Here is a 20,798-nt window from a genome sequence, read left to right as displayed (position 1 = left end):
AGAACTATCCCAGGAAATCTGGACTGTGTATTAATAATATGCTTTCAGATCCAATAACCAGAAAAACCAGAACTTCTGGCAAGCAGTTAATCCTCTGTCACCTCTCCTCTCCGTCTCTAAGCCATTCAGAAAACTCAATTCAGGAATGTACATTCTTTTTCCAATCGATACCTACACAATAGCTTCCTTGATTTCGTAACATCTTTGAGTTTCTTGGCGATGGTTAGGTACCTTCTCATATTCTAACCTTTCCAAAAATTCCCTTTCCCTTTTGTCATCGAGAAGAGTTTGATCAAAATCACTGTAGGAAAACACTAAGCACATATTTTTTTTCTTTTATTATTTATTTTTTTAAACACATTTTTAAAAAGCATCAAACGTATTGCCTCATCTCACAGATAACAGGTAGAAGTTCCTTTCTGAGTTTTGATTCTTGCCTGTCTATCCCACTCTCTAGTCACGTTTACTTCCATGGGCTTTTCTTTCTTCTCGCATTTTTTTCTCCATGCTAACTTAGCATTTCTCTGAGTGTAAGTTAAAAGACCACCTATATCAGAATCAGCAGGGATCTGAATCAGAAAATGCAGTTTTCTGGGCCCCTACTGAGATTTACGACAAGTTTCAAAAGAGGGGTAGGGCTGCAGAATTTTTATTTCAGAAGTCACCCTGGTGATTGGTCTGCATACGAAAGCTTGAGGACCACTGCCCCCAAACCCTTGATTCTTCCTGCACCAAAGGACACAGGGACTCCACGGGACCATATAAACAAGTGCCACCAGAGCAGCCAGCCGAGAAGACAGAGCAGTGCGGTAGTTCTGATCACCTTCCTTTTGAAATACAGATGGAAGCAGCAAGGAAGTGTGGAGACTGAACTAACTGAGACATCAGCACAAATGCAGGCTCGTCAGCCCTGCTCTGTGGCTGCTGCCAATTATAGTAGCCAGACCGGCAAGGGGACTGATTACATGTAATTTATAAAAAGTAAACAAGCTGAGCGGCTTGTGAACAATGAAGGGTGATATTCAAGCCAAGAGGTAATAAAAAGCATGAATAAATGACTCAGCATCCCCCTCCCCACCCAGACAACAATTGGTTATATTCCAGCTAGGATCAGCACAGAAAGAAAAAAACAAACAAACCTGTATTTGGGGGAATGATATAAATGATAATAGACCATGTATCATGGGAGAAAGATTTATGTCTCTCACTGGAACCCTTGTGACAGGGCTGCACAGACCCAAACTTTGGGGGTTCTACAGCTCAGCTGTCTAAATCGCTTTTTGTCAATCTTATTAAAGCCAGAAAAGGAAGTGCCTGTGTCCAGGGCTGCAACACAGCCCTGCATCTGAATTGTGGCTTTTAAAGGAAACATGGGAAATAAAGCAAATGAATTACACAGTTGTCGGAACCAGGTTTTATGAAGGATTCTTCTACGTGAGTGTTTCCCAACTTCAGCCCTGTTGGTATCTGGGGCTGGGGCATGCTTGGTTGTTTAGCAGCCGGATGTTTAGCAGCATCTTGCCCTCAACCAGGGCTTCCCAGGCGGCTCAGAGGTAAAGAATCCACCTGCCAATGCAGGAGACACAGGAGGTTTGGGTTCGGTCCCTGGGTTGGGAAGATTCCCCTGGAGGAGGAAATGGCAACCCATGCGAGTATTCTTGCCTGGAAATCCCATGGACAGAGGAGCCTGGTGGGCTACAGTCCACAGGGTTGCAAACAGTAGAACATGACTGAGCACACATACCATACCCTATAGCCTCAACCTACCAGCCACCAGTAGCACCCCCAGTGGTGACAACCAAAAAACATCTCCTCCAGAAATTGCCAAATGTTCCCAGTGGGGCAAAATCACCATCCCACTGGCACTAAAAGTCATTGCTGTACACAGACACATCATGGGGAACTGTGCATTATAGTGAAGTAGCTTGAGGACCAGATTTTTGATATAATAAATATCTCATGATTTTTGCTTTCAAATATATATATATGATCTTCTCTGGTGGCTCAGATGGTAAAGAATCAGTCTACAACACAGGAGACCCAGGTTCGATCACTGGCTCAGGAAGATTCCCTGGAAAAGGAAATGGCAACCCACTCCAATATTCTTGCTTAGAAAATTCCATGGACAGAGCAGCCTGGAGGGCTACAGTCAATGGGGTCACAAAGAGTTGGACACAACTGAGCAACTAACACACACACACACACACACACACACACACAATCAGTTCAGTCGTGTCTGACTCTTAGCGACCCCATGGACTGCAGCACGCCAGGCTTCCCTGTTCATCACCAACTCCCGGAGCTTGTTCAAACTCATCTCCATTGAGTTGGTGATGGCATCCAACCATCTCATCCTCTGTCGGCCCCTTCTCCTCCTGCCTTCAATCTTTCCCAGCATCAGGGTCTTTTCCAACGAGTCCATTCTTCACATCAGGTGGCCAAGAGATTGGAGTTTCAGCTTCAGCATCAGTCCCTCCAATGAATATTAGGACTGATTTCCTTTAGGACTGACTAGTTTGATCTCCTTGTAGTCCAAGGGACTCTCAAGAGTCTTCTCTAACACCACAGTTCAAAAGCATCAATTTTTCAGTGCTCAGCTTTCTTTATGGTCCAACTCTCGCATCCATTCCATACATGACTACTGGAAAAACCATAGCTTTGACTAGATGGAACTTTGCTGGCAAAGTACTGTCTCTGCTTTTTAATACAGTGTCTAGCTTTTTTTCCTCAAAACCTATGACCAACCTAAACTCTACATATAAGTTAAATAACACACACATACATACACACATATATGCCTCTTAAGTTCACAAATCTAGTTTTTAAAATATTTTTCCATTACCAGGGACTATAATACACAATCGTAATACATTAGGGAGCTATTCAAACTACCACAAACATGCCACATAAGAAAATAACTGAGGGGGCTTCTCGCCTGTCCTAGTCACAATCAATCAGCTGTCTACTTTATCACCAGAGGATTTCTGTTCGCTTAACAAAGCCAAGGTATCCATCAGGCACAGGTCACCAAGTGTTAGAGCCCATAAGACTTTAAGGAGCCCATGAAAAGTGTCTTAATAGGATTTTTTAAAAAAATCAGAATAAAAAAATGAACATCATAAGAATAACGGCTCAGTTCAGTTCAGTTCAGTCACTCAGTTATGTCCGACTCTTTGCAACCCCATGAATTGCAGCACACCAGGCCTCCCTGTCCATCACCAACTCCCAGAGTTCACCCAAACTCACGTCCATCAAGTCAGTGATGCCATCCAGCCATTTCATCCTCTGTCATCTCCTTCTCCTCCTGCCCCCAATCCCTCGCAGCATCAGAGTCTTTTCCAATGCGTCAACTCTTCGCATGAGGTGGCCAAAGTACTGGAGTTTCAGCTTTAGCATCATTCCTTTCAAAGAACACCCAGGACTGATCTCCTTCAGAATGGACTGGTTGGATCTCCTTGCAGTCCAGGGGACTCGCAAGAGTCTTCTCCAACACCATGGTTCAAAAGCATCAATTCTTCTGTGCTCAGCTTTCTTCACAGTCCAACTTTCACATCCATACATGACCACTGGAAAAACCATAGCCTTGACTAGACGGACCTTTGTTATCAAAGTAATGTTTCTGCTTTTGAATATGCTATCTAGGTTGGTCATAACTTTCCTTCCAAGGAGTAAGTGTCTTTTAATTTCATGGCTGCAATCACCATCTGCAGTGATTTTGGAGTCCAAAAAAATAAAGTCTGGCACTGTTTCCACTGTTTCCCCATCTATTTCCCATGAAGTGATAGGACCAGATGCCATGATCTTCGTTTTCTGAATGTTGAGCTTTAAGCCAACTTTTTCACTCTCCACTTTCACTTTCATCAAGAGGCTTTTGAGTTCCTCTTCACTTTCTGCCATAAGGGTGATGTCATCTGCATATCTGAGGTTATTGATATTTCTCCCGGCAATCTTGATTCCAGCTTTGTGCTTCTTCCAGACCGCCATTTCTCATGACGTACTGTGCATAGAAGTTAAATAAGCAGGGTGACAATATACAGCCTTGACATACTCCTTTTCCTAGTTGGAACCAGTCTGTTGTTCCATGTCCAGTTCTAACTGTTGCTTCCTGACCTGCATATAGTTCTCTCAAGAGGCAAGTCAGGTGGTCTGGTATTCCCATCTCTTCCAGAATTTTCCAGTTTATTGTGATCCACACAGTCAAAGGCTCTGGCATAGTCAATAAAGCAGAAATAGATGTTTTCCTGGAACTCTCTTGCTTTTTCCATGATCCAGCAGATGTTGGCAATTTGATCTCTGGTTCCTCTGCCTTTTCTAAAACCAGCTTGAACATCTGGAAGTTCACGGTTCATGTATTGCTGAAGCCTGGCTTGGAGAATTTCGACCATTACTTTACTAGCGTGTGAGATGAGTGCAATTGTGCAGTAGTTTGAGCATTCTTTGGCATTGCCTTTCTTAGGGATTGGAATGAAAACTGACCTTTTCCAGTCCTGTGGCCACTGCTGAGTTTTCCAAATTGGCTGGCATATTGAGTGCAGCACTTTCACAGCATCATCTTCCAGGATTTGAAATAGCTCCACTGGAATTCCATCACCTCCACTAGCTTTGTTCGTAGTGATGCTTCCTAAGGCCCACTTGACTTTACATTCCAGGATGTCTGGCTCTAGGTGAGTGATCACACCATCGTGATTATCTGGGTCATGAAGATCTTTTTGTACAGTTCTTCTGTGTATTCTTGCCATCTCTTCTTAATATCTTCTGCTTCTGTTAGGTCCATACCATTTCTGTCCTTTATCGAGCCCATCTTTGCATGAAATGTTCCCTTGGTCTCTCTAATTGTCTTGAAGAGATCTCTAGTCTTTCCCATTCTGTTGTTTTCCTCTATTTCTTTGCATTGATCGCTGAGGAAGGCTTTCTTATCTCTCCTTGCTATTCTTTGGAACTCTGCATTCAAATGCTTATATCTTTCCTTTTCTCCTTTGCTTTTTTACTTTTCTTCTTTTCACAGCTATTTGTAAGGCATCCCCACACAGCCATTTTGCTTTTTTGCATTTCTTTTCCATGGCGATGGTCTTGATCCCTGTCTCCTGTACAATGTCACGAACCTCCGTCCATAGTTCATCAGGTGCTCTATGTATCAGATCCAGTCCCTTAAATCTATTTCTCACTTCCACTGTATAATCTAAGGAATTTGATTTAGGTCATACCTGAATGGTCTAGTGGTTTACCCTACTTTCTTCAATTTAAGTCTGAATTTGGCAATAAGGAGTTCATGATCTGAGCCAGTCAGCTCCCTAACAGCTACCTACTAATAAATCCACCTTGGAATATATTCATCTTTATCTGGATATGATTGCAAAATAAAATTTTTATTCTTTTTTTTGGGGGGGGAGGGAACCCACAAGGGCAAAAGTACCAGGGGCTCAATGAATAATCACGTGGACCTGGCCTCTAAATGGGAAGCAAGGAATTAAACAAACAAGTGCAATCTGTGGTGATGGATGCTGTGCTGCAGGAATGACGAAGCATCAATGGAGGACAAAACAGATACTCTGGGTCCACAGGGTCTGCATGGATGAGTGATGCTGGTGGTGGCGAGTTCAGGGGAGGTTCCAGGGGTAGCCTGGGAGTGGAGGCAGAGAGGGTGGGGCCAGGAATTCCTGGCAGAGAGAAGCACACAGTGCAGGTCAAGAACAGCGTGATCGATCACGAGGCCAAGTGGGGACCTGGAAGTTCAGGACAGCTGAAGCAGAACGCGTGAGAGAGGAGGAAGTACCTGCAGGGCCCACATCACAGAAAGCCCTGCCAGCCAAGAGAGAGGGGGTTTGAGCATTCCTCCAAGCAAAGGAACCCTGCAGGGCAGCCTCAAACTGGGACTATCAGATCTGGGTTTCAGAAAGGCTGTACTGGCTGCCCTGATGAAGACAGTTTGACACAAGGACGGGCTTCCCAGGTGGCACTAGTGGCAAAGAACCCACCTGCCAATGCAGGAGATGTAAGAGACACAGATTTGATCCCTGGGCCGGGAAGATCCCCTGGAGGAGGAGATAGCAACCTACTCCAGTATTCTTGCCTGGAGAATTCCCTAGGCAGAGGAGCCTGGAAGGTTACAGTCCGTGGGGTTGCAAAGAGCCAGACATGACTTAGTGACTAAACAACAAATATCTATATGTCAATAGATATCACTATATTAATACCTATGCATTGGTATAGATGGGCTTCCTCAGTGGCTCAGTGGTAAAGAATATACTTGCAATGCAGGAGATGCAGAAGACATGGGTTTGAATCTTGGATTGGGAAGGTCCCCTAAAGGAGAGCATGGCACCCCTCCAGTATTCTTACCTGGAGAATTCCATGGATAGAGGAGCCTGGCAGGCCTCAGCCCCTGGGGTTGCAAAGAGTCAGACACAACTGAAGCGACTCAGGAAGGATGGAGCCAGGCAGTGGACTGGCTATTGTAAAAATCCCGCAGAAAGGCCAAAAGACAGCTTAGGCAACACATAGGTCAAGAAGTCAAGAGATCTTTGGAAGATAAAACAGACAGGATTTGGTCACTGGGTGTGGAGAAGGAGAGAACAAAGAAAACCATCTGGTTTAAGCCGGAGGGCAGAGGAGGGTCGCAGGGAAGGTGGCATGACTGACATAGAGAGAGGGAACAGCAGGAGGACGAGAGGACAGATTTATGGAGAGGATCGTGAGCACGGCTCTGCGTTGCTGTGGGGGTCGACGCAGTTAGGGATCTACTCACCCGTCAGAGCCAGGGATAAGGAGTGAGAAATGGGCTGCAATTGTACCTTTGAATTATCAGCACATAATTCAGGGACATTTCACTGGACGTTAAGATCCACAGATGGACTTAAAAAGGTTAGGAAACATGCAAGAAGAAAATAAGGTTTGTGCATCAGTTTGGAAGAATTCTAGGGACACTTCTGTTCAGTTACTAAGTCGTGTCCGACTCTGTGATCCCATGGTCTGCAGCACGCCAGGCCTCCCTGTCCATCACTGCCTCCTAGAGTTTGCTCAAACTCATTTCCATTGAGTCGGTGATGCCATCCAACCATCTCATCCTCTGTCATCCCCTTCTCCTCCCACCTTCAATCTTTCCCAGCATCAGGGTCTTTTCCAGTGAGTGGGCTCTTCACATCAGGTGGCCAAAATACTGGAGCTTCAGCTTCAGAATCAGTCCTTCCAATGAATATTCAGGATTGATTTCCTTTAAGATTGACCTCCTTGCTGTCCAAGGGACTCTCAAGAGTCTTCTCCAGCACCACAATTCAAAAGCATCAATTTTTATGGAAACTACTATATATAAAACAGATAACCAACAAGAACCTACTGTATAGTATGTGCAATGATACTTAATATCTTGTAATAACCTATAATGGGAAATAATTTGAAAAAGTATACATACATTCAATATATATAACTGAATCACTTTGCTGGAAAGTAACAAACCTGTAAATCAACTATACGTCATTAAAAAAAATACTGAACCACCACCATGATGTGGCCACAAGTCAGGCAGGAAAAAAAAAAAAAGAATTCTGTGAAAACGAAGAACATAGAGCTATTACCAAATTTTCAAAAAGGTTCATTAACTCCCAATGGATGAAGAACTATTAACGGCATGACATGAGAGAAGAGATCAGCCAGGGCTAACTGGCACTAGAACCCTTAGGAGCACCAACACTTCCAGAAACCAGAGCCTGACATCAGGAAGGCACAGGGAAGAACATACTTTGAGAAGACGGACTGACCATCTCCAACAGTGAAGTCAAGAGTGCCATGAAAAATAAGAATTAAGTTCAGATTGGACTTCCCTGGTGGCCCAGTGGTTGAGAATCCATCTGCCAATTCAGGGGACACGAGTTCAGTCCCTGGTCCAGGAAGATGCCACACGCCGAGGGGCAACCAAGCCCATGTGCCACAACTACTGAGCCTGTATACCCGCAACTCCCGAAGCCCCAGAGCCCGTGCTCCGCAACAAGAGAAGCCACCAGAGTGAGAAGCCTGTGCTCCACAATGAAGAGTAGCCCCTGCTCACACAACCAGAGAAAGCCTGAGTGTAGCAACCAAGACCCAGAGCAGCCAGTAAGTAAATAAATAAAAATAAAATGTTCAGATCTAGTTCTGCTAGACTGGACAACCACAGGGGACCTTGGTGGGAATCAGTTAGATAAGAAGGGATGAAAAAGACCAGGGCTGTATCCCATTACGAGCTGAGCGGCACGTAAGGAAGAGGCAGCGGTCAAGTGGACATAACCCACCTGGGAGTCTGGCTGGGAAAGGGAGGAACAGAAGGAGTCTCACACTAGTCTCTCACAATCCCAACTCAGGGATTGAATCCTGGTGTCCTGAATCTTCTGCACTGACAAAGTGAAGTCGCTCAGTCGTGTCCGACTCTTTGCGACCCCATGGACTGTAGCCTGCCAGGTTCCTCTGTCCGTGGGATTCTCCAGGCAAGGGTACTGGAGTGGGTTGCCATTTCCTTCTCCAGGGGATCTTCCCAACCTAGGGATCGAACCCGGGTCTCCCACATTGCAGGCAGACGCCTTACCATCTGAGCCACCAGGGAAGCTTTGAAAACCGAATCCACCTTTTACGGTCCTGGTAAAATCTCTCTCGACCCCTTCATAAAACCTTCCTTGAGTCCTTGAACCCACCTCCCTCGGCTGAATTCTTCTAGAGCCTGGTACCACACATCACTGATCGTAGCATAATCTGCGTTACCCAGCGCCTTCTATGTCCCCAGCAGCACGTGAACTCCTGTAAGGTGGAGGCAGTGCACTCTTGGGCCTCTCCTGAATTCCTCCCAAGGCCTTATTCTCAGCCAGCATTCCACCAAGGACTGCAGGGCCTGACCTCTGAAGTAAGAGATCTGGCCCTGCCAGAACAGCTGGTTAACTTGTATGACCTTGGACAAATCGATGAAGTCTCCCGGAGGCCAATTCCTGTAAAAAGAGGAGGCTGAACTCTCCGCTAGGGAAGAAGGAGATAAGTGTAATTGGGAAAGATACTCGATACAGCAGATTGTTTCTGTAACGCAAATCATAGAAAATAAAGCTGGATTAAAAACCACTGGACACTCAAATAACACGTGATAGAAAAATAGGCTAGAAAAGGTTGAGAAACATTGAACTAGATGATTTATAATTTCAGGCTTAAAATTTTCACAATCACTCGGTCATGCTATTCAAAAGACTGTGCCAGGTACCACACTGTGCACTTCAGACGCAGAGAACAAATGCCATCTTTGTCCTCTGGAAATTAATATCCTACTACAAACACCAAAGAATGATAGATGAAGCCATAATTTTCTTTGTAAATAGATCATGTGTACACATCTTCTACTGTGTAGACTATGGGTCATTATGAAAATCATCCAGAAAAAATTATGCTAAAACTATAAATACACCAGGTATGCTTTTCCCATTTGGACTATTTCACTGCTTAAATGAAGAGAAGGAAGAAAGAACACTGTTCTATAGCATGAATTTAATTTCATGCACTTTTGTTCAGAGGTAAATGACCTAGATGCCCTGGGAAGATTACTCAAATGGCTTTGGTTTTATGTAACAGCATCACCAGCTTCCCAGGTGGCTCAGTGGCTTCCCTGGTGGCTCAGATGGTAAGGCGTCTGCCTGCAATGTGGGAGACCCGGGTTCGATCCCTGGGTTGGGAAGATCCCCTGGAGAAGGAAATGGCAACCCACTCCAGTACCCTTGCCTGGAGAATCCCACGGACAGAGGAACCTGGCAGGCTACAGTCCATGGGGTCGCAAAGAGTCGGACACGACTGAGCGACTTCACTTTGTCAATGCAGAAGATTCAGGACACCAGGATTCAATCCCTGGGTTGGGAAGATCCCTGGTGTAGGAAATGGCCACTCATTTTCTTGCTTGGAAAATCCCATGGACAGCGGAACCTAGTGGGCTACAATCCATGGGGTCCCGAAAGAGTCAGACATGACTGAGCACGCAAGCACAACAGCATCACCAGGAACAAATTAACTTGTCAAATATTCCACATTCTTACTTGCTCAGTATTTCCTTTTACCTTTCCCCAACACTTCAACCATAAATCTGAAATCGTCAGGGAGAACTTGTAAAATCCAGTCCTCCTACACAACTTTGGGGTCAATTATAACCTTGCCAGAAGGTGTGTGTGTGTGTGTGTGTGTGTGACGACCCGCTCAGTCGGGTCCTACTCTGTGCGACCCCATGGACTGTGTAGCCCGCCAGGCTCCTCTCTCCATAGAATTCTCCAGGCAAGAATACTGGAGTGGGTTGCCATTCCCTTCTCCAGGGGATCTTCCTGAGCCAGTGATCAGACCTGGATCTCCTACATTGCTGGCTGATTCTTTACCATCTGAGTCACCAGAGAAGACCACTTCAAATACTACTTCCCTAGCCCAAGAGCCTTCTTCGTCAAGGTCTAGGTAACACCCATGGAATTCAAAACATTTGAGGTAGCATTTTACCAAGTGTCTCTCCTCTAAGAGACAAAGATTAAAGCATGTCTTTCCCCCAAATCAGGCAGTCATCCCCAATTAGAAGCATTTTGATCTTGGCTACGATGACTCTGGCTTAGGCACCGATGGGAATGTGTGAGGACTGGGGTGAGAAAGCACAGCAGGTACTTAATTCTTTAACTAGGTAGTCATTTCAGGGAGGAGTCCAGCTAGTCAGAAAGCAGCCTAACTGTATTACCCAACAGTAGTAACACCCCACTCCAGTACTCTCGCCTGGAAAACCCCACAGACGGAGGAGCCTGGTAGGCTGCAGTCCATGGGGTCGCGAAGAGTCAGACACGACTGAGTGACTTCACTTTCACTTTTCACTTTCATGCATTGGAGAAGGAAATGGCAACCCACTCCAGTGTTCTTGCCTGGAGAATCCCAGGGACGGGGGAGCCTGGTGGGTTGCCGTCTATGGGGTCGCACAGAGTCGGACACGACTGAAGCGACTTAGCAGCAGCAGTAGCAGCAGTAACTAAAACGTGCATTTGGGGAGAGAAAAACAATCAACCTGCTGGCTGGAACACTCTGATTCCTAGTCTTGATTACCACGTAACAGGACATAAATAACTCCCCCCATTTCAGAGAAAAGGTAAAAAAACATGTGTGTAAGGATTTTGACCTGAATACTTTGTGGTGTTGGTGATGAGGCTTCTACTACAGAGGAAAAGTGGAAACAGAGGGGAGAGAGCAAGAGGGTTGCGATTCCTGGGGAAAGAGTGCTTTCCACCACGTGCCCACTTAAAAAAGTTAGCAGATAAAGTTCTATAGAAACGGGTAACGTAACTGATTAATTATGATAAACACTGAATATGAAATACTAATTACAGAATATCAAATGCAATAAAAATGACAACAAAGACAGAGTTCTCCATGCCCTGATGCTACTGCCCTGCATTCTGTATTTCACAAAAGCAAGCCTCAACTAAAATTATATTTACCTGCTTATTTATATAACAGCTAAATATCTCTAGGCAATAAAGACAAATATTCAATTTAACCAAGCAACAAGAAAGTCAGTTACAAACCCTTATTATTAATTAATATCCGCCCCCCCGCTTCCAACCAGACGATGAAAAGTAAAACGCAATTTTAATGTTTTCTTTTTCTATATGTGATATTCTTAAAGAACTATGTAAAAACCTTTTCCAAAAAATTTAAACGGCATGAGTCAAGACAAAGGAAAATAAATAAAAAGGGAAAAGAAAAACAATGAAGCAGGATAGTTAAAGCAAAGTTTAGTATTTTTCTTCCTTAAAAAAAAAATGACTAAAGAGTTTTACATTGAAGAGAAATGTTTGGACTGTCGGTATATTGTTTTTAATTCATGGAACAATGTAGCCATTTGTTTTTTTCCTTTTAGGACATTGTTTTGTTTTGAACACATAGGGAATTACCTAGGCCAAGTATGAATTCAAAGAAAAAAGCTGGGAGAAAAAAAAACTACCACCAAACGAAAAACTCGTGGTAAATTTGGCATTCTTTCCAGTGTATAAAAATAAAACTCAGTTTGGAAATATGATTAAAATCTCCGAAACACACAGAAAGAATAGTTAAAGAGTAGAAAAAAAAAATGTAAGATCACTCACATTTCCCCTCCTAGAAGCTCTATTTCTTTGCAATTCACATCTTCACATGCAGTTTGCATATAGTAGCTCTGCTAAAAACAACCACATGGAAAATTTTTGTACCAGATAACACTGCAGGACAGGGCTTGGCAGCTACAAGTTGTAATCAGAATGCTTCAAGGGCTAATGTAACCCAGATAACGACCAAGCATGCATTTCGGTGTGCAGAGTCTTAACTTTTTTTTTTTTTTAATAGCAGGCTGTGGGAGGGTCAAAAGCTATTGGGTTCTACTTTATATGCATTCAGCAATGAGAATTTTTCAGTAAAGGAGCATTTTGCTTCCATGAATAAAAGAATTGCTTAAAATATACAAGATTCTTTTCCAGTTAATGCATTCTTGTAGGAGGTGAGGTGCTCACACAGACAAGCCTAGAATGGGAAAAAGTTTTCCAGTTCCTAAAATGCCTTTCTCCAGTAACTCCACAGGCCTGCATCTTCATCTCCACTGCATTAGGGCTCCCCCAGCGTTGGCAAATGAAGAGGCTACTTATTTAAGGATCGCGGAAACCCATGATATAATGAGCCACTTTTCCCCAAGAGTAATCTAAAGAAGAAAAGAAAGCTGATTTTATTTATGCCTGTTGCCTAAGAGGGGGAGCAGAAAGAGACCTGGGTCTCGATAAGTTTCCTGTACATTCGTGGACTGAGAGAGAGGCACTGAAGCCTTGTGACTTCAATCCAAGTTCAAGTGGCAGATTCAGATGGAGCTCTCACTTGGGGGAAGTGAGCCACCATATTAATGCAAGGAATGTGAAATGGGAGAAACCCTTCCATCCACAGTCAGGAGGGGGGTTCGTGTGATCCAATGGGGTTATTCTCTTTTCCTCCAACGCTGGCTGGCACTCACACAGCTGAGCTAAGATGGCTTCCAAAGTCCAAAATAAGACGCTAGCCCAAGGCAGCCTGGGCCCTCCCGCGGGAACCCTGAGGCAAATGAATCAAAGGCTCTTTTATTCTCCCTCCCACCAGAACATGCTCCCTCTCTGTTGTAAATGAAATGCTTGCCAGCATGAATTATTTAGTTCCAAACAGACATAAAGAAATCTTAAATAACACATGTCCCTCGGAATTTTAATAAGTTCAGGTGACGGACAAGTGGAGCTGTTGGGTTTGTTTCTCGCCTGGGATAGAAAATTCACTGGTGGTCAGGAGCCCATCAGCAGCATGAGGTCACGGCAGAAACTGAAACTTCTCAAACTGCAAGTTACAGCTGACGTCCAAACTCCACGCGTGAAACGGAGGTGCTCCGTCCTTCTCGCTGGGATGTCTGCACTCCAAACCAAGTGCCTATTCTTCCTTTCAAGCCAGGCTTCCCTTCTGATTTTGCTATTTCTGTCAGCAGCACCTGGATTCTTCCAAGAATAGACCCTGAAATTCACTCATGAGGTCTTCCCTGACTGGCTCCACCTCCCTCCCCTCTAGTCTGAACTCTTAAGCAGTTACTGCCTGTATCAACCACTTGACAATTCATCCTATATGGCCTTATAAACATAGCTCCTGTAAAACGACTGAAAGGAACATGCATTTACAGCTTGTCTTCACAAAGATTAGAAACTTCTTACGAGAAGGGATTAGGCCTTTCCCTCTGCTGGATACCACACAAGGCAGATTTACAAAAGCTCCAGAGATACCTCTTTATTAATTCAGTCAACAGACACTTGGTGAGCCTTCACTCTGAACAGACACAGCACCCACCTCAGGCACTCGGCAGCCTTGGGCTCAGTTTAAGCCTTCATTCCATTAAGGGAAGGGCTGGAGGGTCCCCAAAGAATTCTGCTTCTGCAGTTCTAATATATATACCATTTAAGATGAACAAGAAATTAAGATTTATTTCCCCCCAAAAGGAGGCCTATTGAGAAGCTCCGCATCTGCCCCTCCCTCCCAAGGAAACATCTGAGAAAAGGAACATTAGATGCTAAGAGAATTTAGAATGAAAGATGTGTTGCCCACTCCTTCCCCATTTTACAGATAAGGAAACTGAGAATCAGAAGTTCACACGAGGATCCAAAGGTCTTGTGAATAGTGGCAAAACTCTGGCGAATTCTGGGTCCTGACACTCAGTCAAGGGTTCCTTTTACCATAGCACAATTTACCCAAAACCTTTCAAAAATAAAGTATTAATCCACCTGCTAAGGTGTCCCTTCTCGTGTGGTAGTCTCTATAAGAAAACAGAGAGTGCTGGCACTTACTCTTAGACATCCTCAACCTGAAAATCATCAAGACTTTATCTACATACTTTTTATGTCCTCTCCAAAATATGGAAATTTTCTTAGTCTTAAAACCGCTTTGTCATTTTATTTCTTTCATATTCTTTAAGCAGACCTGTTATGGCAAATCACACTGAAATAACCAATTCTCCTGTCAACCAGATTATCCAAGCATAATTCTTGCCACATTGTTGTATCTGTTCAAAGATGATCAATTAAAAAAAATTAAAAACAGAATTCTAAAACTACCCTCCACATGGATACACCTTCCTAAGAGTAATTTTGAATCCCAAGAGACAACAGTCAGATATAGGGAACTGGCAACTCTTATCACTAATCCCAGGCACAACAAAGAATTAACTATCATTAACTTTCATAAGGCTTCCCTGATGGCTCAGCAGTGAAGAATCTGTCTGCCAGTGCAAGAGACTCAGGTTTGATCCCTGGGTCAGGAAGATCCCCTGGAAAAGGAAATGGCAACCCACTCCAATATTCTTGTCTAGAGAATCCCATGGACAGAGGAGCCTGGTGGGCTAGGTCCATGGGGTCACGAAGAGTCGGACACGACTGAGCGACTAAACAACAGCAACTTTCATAAAGACTTAATGTAATTGCTAGTTGATGATCTTTGCTACTAGAAATAAATTTCCTGCATTACTGGAAAAGGTAAAAAGAAAACATTCAAAATCTGAATGCTCACTAACGTGAGGATTGCAGGAAAAAATTTCCTTCAAAAGAACCATGATGCTCCTTCAGTCACCGTAAGCAAAGACTTCAGAATCGGTTGACTGCTACTGAGGATTGCCAGAAAAGGGCAGGAAGAGCTTTCAGACATCATGGTCCTCTTTTTGTGGTGACACTCCTGAGCAGGGACCTTAGCTCAGCTCCTCGGTTGTCCCTGAACAAGGAGATGCTGCTATTTTGCCTTCTCCATGCCTCTCTCTTCCATGTAAGTTGGCAGGTGCCCACCCAGAGGAAGATGCTATTTCTGTTTCTAAGCCCCTTCCCAGAACCACATGTCCAGACAGAAACCATCGTACAAACTGACAGCTGAAGAGCGGAGTCCAAGCTGGGTATAGATTACACACCCAAGAACCAGCTGAGGTCCTGCTCCCCAGCTGGCTGGCCTCTAGCAGGCCACCTCACCCTGGCCCAGATGCAGGCTCTCTTACTGAGAGTGCACATCAGCCTAAGGTGGACAGCTGGCCTGTGGAGGAGCCCAAACTTGGTGTCCAGGCTTGAAGCGGGCCATAGGGAAGCTCCCCCTGCAGAGACAGGGGGATGGCCAGCTGGCTTGAAGCAGTCCTTTGTTTTCAAGACTTACCTTTTATCTCAGCAACAATTTCAACTGCTGATGAAAATTCATCATTAGTTCAAATGGTTGATTTGTCTTTAAACAACTCTTTAAAAATCTGAGTGCCGCTGTTGAGTGTATACTATCAAGATTTTACTTGGTTTCTATAACCTTGGTGACATTGATCTGTATGTGATTCTATGCAGGTCCCTAGCAGAGGAAGAAAACAGCTGTTTAATACATAAGACAGGACAAAAACAGCAACACAGGAGCAGCAAAACTAACAGAAAGCAGAAAAATCTTCACTTCCATTCTATATTTAAAAAATACAGAGGATGAAGCACATACAAGAGGTTCTTACCCTTTTGCAAATAAATATAGAAAGAAAAAGAGAGACAAAAAGCCTGGAGAGGGATTCCTGGATGGCGCAGTGGACAAGAATCCACCTATCAGTGTAGGAGACACGGGTTCAATCCCTCATCCAGGAAGATCCCAAATACCACAGAACAACTAAGCCCAGGCACCACAACTATTGAGCCTGTGCTCTGGAGCCTGAGAGTCTCAACTACTGAGCCGATGTGCTGCAACCACTGAAGCCTGCGCCCCTAGAGCCCATGTTCTGCAATAAGAGAAGCCATCACAGAGAGAAGCCCCCGCACCACAACTGGGGAGTTGCCCCAGCACTCTTCAAGAAGAGAAAGCCCTTGCAGCAACAAAGACCCAGCACAGCCAAAAATAAACAAACCAATAAAATTAGTTTAAACATATAGCTGGAGAATCTGCTCCCTAGTCTTTTTCTTCCTATCTTTCATGCTACTGTCCCACTCTTTAGGAAATTCAAGAAAAACTTCCATAGCAGATGAACATACTAGTATGCAAAAACAATGCTGCGGACTAACAAAAAAAAAGCAAACATAAAATGGAGTTGTAAGTAGAATGCATTGGGGCCATAACTTGAGGTGACTTTGGAGATAAAACTAAAACAATATTTTGTCACTTAAAAGCCCTGATGGACTCTCTTAATCAATGCTTGAACTACTCATAAATATTAGAAAACAGTGAGACAACTATCAAAGTCCTCTGGGCCAAGTGTTCCCCCCCTAAAATCAATGCCCAAACTCCCTGAAGTCTCGTTTAGCGATTATGGTACCAGGAAGTCAAGATATCTTATCACAGAGAATTTGTTCATTCACAACCATTATCAAGCAACATTTTGCCTATTGGGTGGTCAACAATGTTTCCTTTCGTCCAGAAAATAAAGATTTTACATGAAAACCAAACCCAGCAGAGGAGATGCAAGTGTATATATATATATATATATATATATATATATGCCTATATCTTTGAGGGGTAAAGGTGTATTAGCCAAAACTATCTATACCGCATATCAAGCCAAACAGCAATCATCTGGAAATGTCAAAATCTTCTGGGAAATCAACTTGACAGTGCAAATATAAGACAAGCCTCAATTTAGCTGATAAGACTCCAGTAACTCTCTTGGACCCCTCAATTTTGGTAGCCACCCTCTCCACAGTCTCCCTGGGCTGTATCCATGGACTGATTAGTGTGGAAAGAAAACCCTAGTGCCCTGCCTCTCTCAGCTGTTAGGTATATTCTGCCCTCAGTCGGCAACAATTGAGGAAGCCCACTGTTCCTCTGAAGTATCCTATGATTTCAGTCTACATGTGCTTGCTCCTGAAAACATCTATGAAATGGCCATAGGGCTCAACTTGGGCACACAATTAGAAAGCACGTGGAGTTGCCAGCTTTCTTTTCTTTCTTTTAAATTAATTTATTTATTTTAATTGGAGGCTAATTACTTTACAATATTGTGGTGGGTTTTGCCATACATTGACATGAATCTGGCTTCCTTTTCTACATACGCTTGTCTTGAGCTTCCTTTTCTACATATGCTTGTCCTGTATTTCTTCAGCACTGCACCTCTGATCCACAGTCCACTCTTCCTTGCATGTTATATCCACAGACTCACAGAAAGTCATAACCTGAAAGGTCCTATCCACATGACCCAGCCTGAGCACCACTTAAACTTGGTAAGAGGCGTTAACCTTTTAAAGATCAGGCAGGCAGGCAGATCTGGGTTCAAATCCTGCTTCTGGTACACTCTGGTTCTGTAGATTGTGTTCTCATTTGTTAAAACAGATAATAACTGCCTCATAAAACTGTTGTAATGATCAGATGAAATATTAAAATTCTTAAATTGAGAATTTCTATTTTCTTGGTCCCAGTTAAGATGTAATTGTTGGGGCTGATTTTTTTTGTAGTACATTAAATTGCAAGCCCAAGAGACAAGGGTTTTTTCCTACTGGGTTTTTTTGTTTTTTAATTTTATGGTCCCTAGTGTGGCACCTTTTGAGAGAGCCATAAACCAAACATGTGAAAGAACGCATTAAATCTCTATTACCACTACCTATTCCAGCTAATGTAGTGGTCTTTAGTTTCCCCAAGGATCAATCATTTCCTAAACTGTACCTTCTCAAAACAAATACAGCAAACCACACCCTCTCCCCACATACATGCAACACATACACACAGAACTCCCAGCTGAAAAACACACTGCCTCTCGCCCCAACTTTTAGAATAAAGTTACCATATTTACCAGAATACTTGGGCAAACTGTGATGGATGGAGAGAGGGGATTTGGAAGAATTTTAAAAATCTCTGAAGAACATCCTTTAGGATTTGTGGCATCAAATCCTTAAAGGAGAACTACTTGCCTATAGCAAATTCTGGCAGCAAGTAAACCAGAAACTCACTGGTGAGTTGTGGGCGAAGTTAAATATTGCACTTCACTCCGTTCTATGCAAGCAAATAGTGAGTAACAGGGCTACCTCGAGCTCTCGCATTGGGTGTAGACATCCTTCCACAAGAAACAGGGTCCATTATTACTCTCCCCGTTGGCAAATTTATATTTAAGGGGGCACATATTGTGCTTTTGAGACATACTTTACTAGACAAATATTTGCTCCATAAGCCAGGGCAACGGTGTCATTTCTTTTCTTTGCAGGGGGCAGAGACAGAAGAATCAATGGGGGAGAAGAGGCTAAGATCCCAGACTCCCCCAAAAGGACACAGACTTCCGCTGCAGTAACGTTGGTTCTTTCAAGGAATATTTCCCCTAACGGCTAAAACGGCTTAACACATAATCAGCATCTTGTATCAATTACACAAATACCACGAAGCAACTCTGGTGGCCTGGGAAAGGACCATAACACACAGAACTCCTAACTGACCTCGTCTGTCCCCTCCCACGGGGTTTGACAGCGTGTCCAAGGCGCCCGAACACCAGCCATCAGGCTCCCCCCAGCGCCCTCCTCTCGCAGCAAACTGCCAAGGCTCTCGGGCCAAACTCCAACGTCCCTCGATTCAAAACCGAGAAAGTGTGAACCCCGCTAAGCAAACGGTAGGGCGCGTAATAACTTTTTTTTTTTCTTTTCTGTGGAGCGGATTGGAGATGCTCGGCTCTAACGCCAACTTCCCAGGTCTCCCGTCCGCTTTCCGCAACCATCCCGTGGGGAAGGCGGGAGGGAGGGCGGACCAAAGAGAGGGCTGATGAGTTTTAATACCTCCGTGGTTTTCCCAGTGCGGGAAATTTACTACACAACAGCCCCTGAGAATTCCGTGCAGGTCTAACGAAAGGAGAATGCTCTCCCCCTCGCCCCTGCTAAAAGGAACAATAAAAACACGCAGCAGGCGCTCAGCTGGCCATACCAGGCCTTCCTAAGGGCCGATGGAGAAAGAAATTTCTCCAGTGTGCAATCTGGAGAAAGAAAGATGCCTGGCCAAGCGGAGGCCCGGGCATGAGTGTCCAGCCTGGGTCCCCAGCCTGCCGGGGAAAGGGCCTACAGGGAACGGATGGGGACTAAAGAGAAGGAGCAGTCGGCACGCGAGCCGCCCGGGGAGGGTGACGGCGGCCGAGCTCTACTTACATAACGCTTCAACTTTTTCTCCGGGGGGGACTTGCGGAGCCATCCCGAGCAGACCACTTCGCCGCCGCTCATGGTGCGCGCCTTTCGGGCTCTGGGCCCGGCGCACTCCCGACACCTTCGACGCCGGACGGCCGTGCAGCTGCTGGGACCTCGCTCTCCCGCGGCGCACCCCAGGCGGACGGGGCGGGCCGGCTCCGCGGCGCTCTGGCTCTTGGCGTTCGAGTTTCTTCCCCGCAGGCAGGTCCGCGGACGTGAGTAGAAGCGGGCACAGCCGCCGAGGCCGACACCTCGGGGCAGGGGCCGCGGCCGGGCCGAAGATGCCCAGGCCTCCCTTCAGTGCACCCGCCCGGCCGCCTCCTCTGCGCTCCGGCTCCACGGGACTCTGCCCCGGCGCGGAGCCCGAGCCTCGGCCCCCTGCGCTCCGCCCCCTCGGGACGGGACCTCCCAGAGCGCACTCCGAGACAGACACGACGCTGCACGCGCGCACACACACAGTCTCACACGCTCATACACACACAATGCCCCCGCGCAGTGCCCACTCCGACTGGCCAGCTCTAGGTTTCGCTGCGCTTGGCGCTATCCCCTCCTTCCTCCTTCTGGAGGTAGGGTGGGTCACTTCCCCGAGGCGCCCGGACCGCGGCGAGGAAAGGGAAAGCCGCGAGGGTCCCGTGGTCAGCGGGCGCAGGGCTGGTCCCGGGCCACGGAGGGAGCCGCCGGCTCGGCGTCGCTGGGCAGAGTGCAGGTCCCGCCGAAGGGTGGGTCCGCGCTGGCCGCCGCCGCGGGAGAGAGAAAGCAGAGGGCGGCAGAAGAACGAGGCACTGGGCTGCTCGGCGGCGGGGACCAAGCCCACCGTCCCGTCCCCTAGCGCTGCTCCTGCGCCGCCTCCCCCACCCCAGGGCGCGCGGCAGGTTCTGGGCGGCCCGGCCCCCGGCCCCGATCCCTCCCTCTCCCGGCCTCGGCTCCCTCTTCCTCTCTTTCCTCCTCCCCTTCCCACGTTCGGGCCGGCTCCGGTTTCTGCCCAGACTTTCTCTGAAACTCCGCCGGAGCGCTTCCAGCCAAAACAACAAGGGCCAGGGAGGAGGAGACGCGCGGAGGGAGGGAGCGAGCGAGGGAGGGCGCGGGAGTCCGAGAGGCACCCTGGGATCTGTAGTTCGGGACGCTGGCGAGGGGTCCTCGGCGCCCCCGGCGGCCGTGGATCCCGGAGCCCCC

General features: G+C 45.9%; 1 protein-coding gene across 6 annotated transcripts in view; it reads right to left on the bottom strand.

The window, feature by feature from the left end:
- Positions 1 to 20,532, bottom strand: part of GAB1 (GRB2 associated binding protein 1) — a 127,347-nt gene extending 106,815 nt beyond the window's left edge. Inside the window, exon 1 of one of the 6 annotated variants that reach the window (XM_006053802.4) lies at positions 19,590 to 20,532. Coding sequence is in view for 4 of the 6 variants with exons in the window: in XM_006053801.4 (XP_006053863.1) it covers positions 19,590 to 19,661 (72 nt within the window). In the remaining 2 variants the exon portion in view is untranslated. Of the gene's footprint in view, positions 1 to 12,101; positions 16,221 to 19,589 lie in introns of those variants that run through there. The other 5 variants (XM_006053801.4, XM_006053804.4, XM_006053803.4 and 2 more) reach the window with 5 other exon arrangements.
- Between the last annotated feature and the right edge of the window lie 266 nt (positions 20,533 to 20,798).

Source organism: Bubalus bubalis, chromosome 17 (genome assembly GCF_019923935.1).
Source record: "Bubalus bubalis isolate 160015118507 breed Murrah chromosome 17, NDDB_SH_1, whole genome shotgun sequence".
NCBI lineage: Eukaryota > Metazoa > Chordata > Mammalia > Artiodactyla > Bovidae > Bubalus > Bubalus bubalis.
Note: the sequence above shows the minus strand (reverse complement) of the source record. Positions and strands in the feature narration are given on the sequence as shown.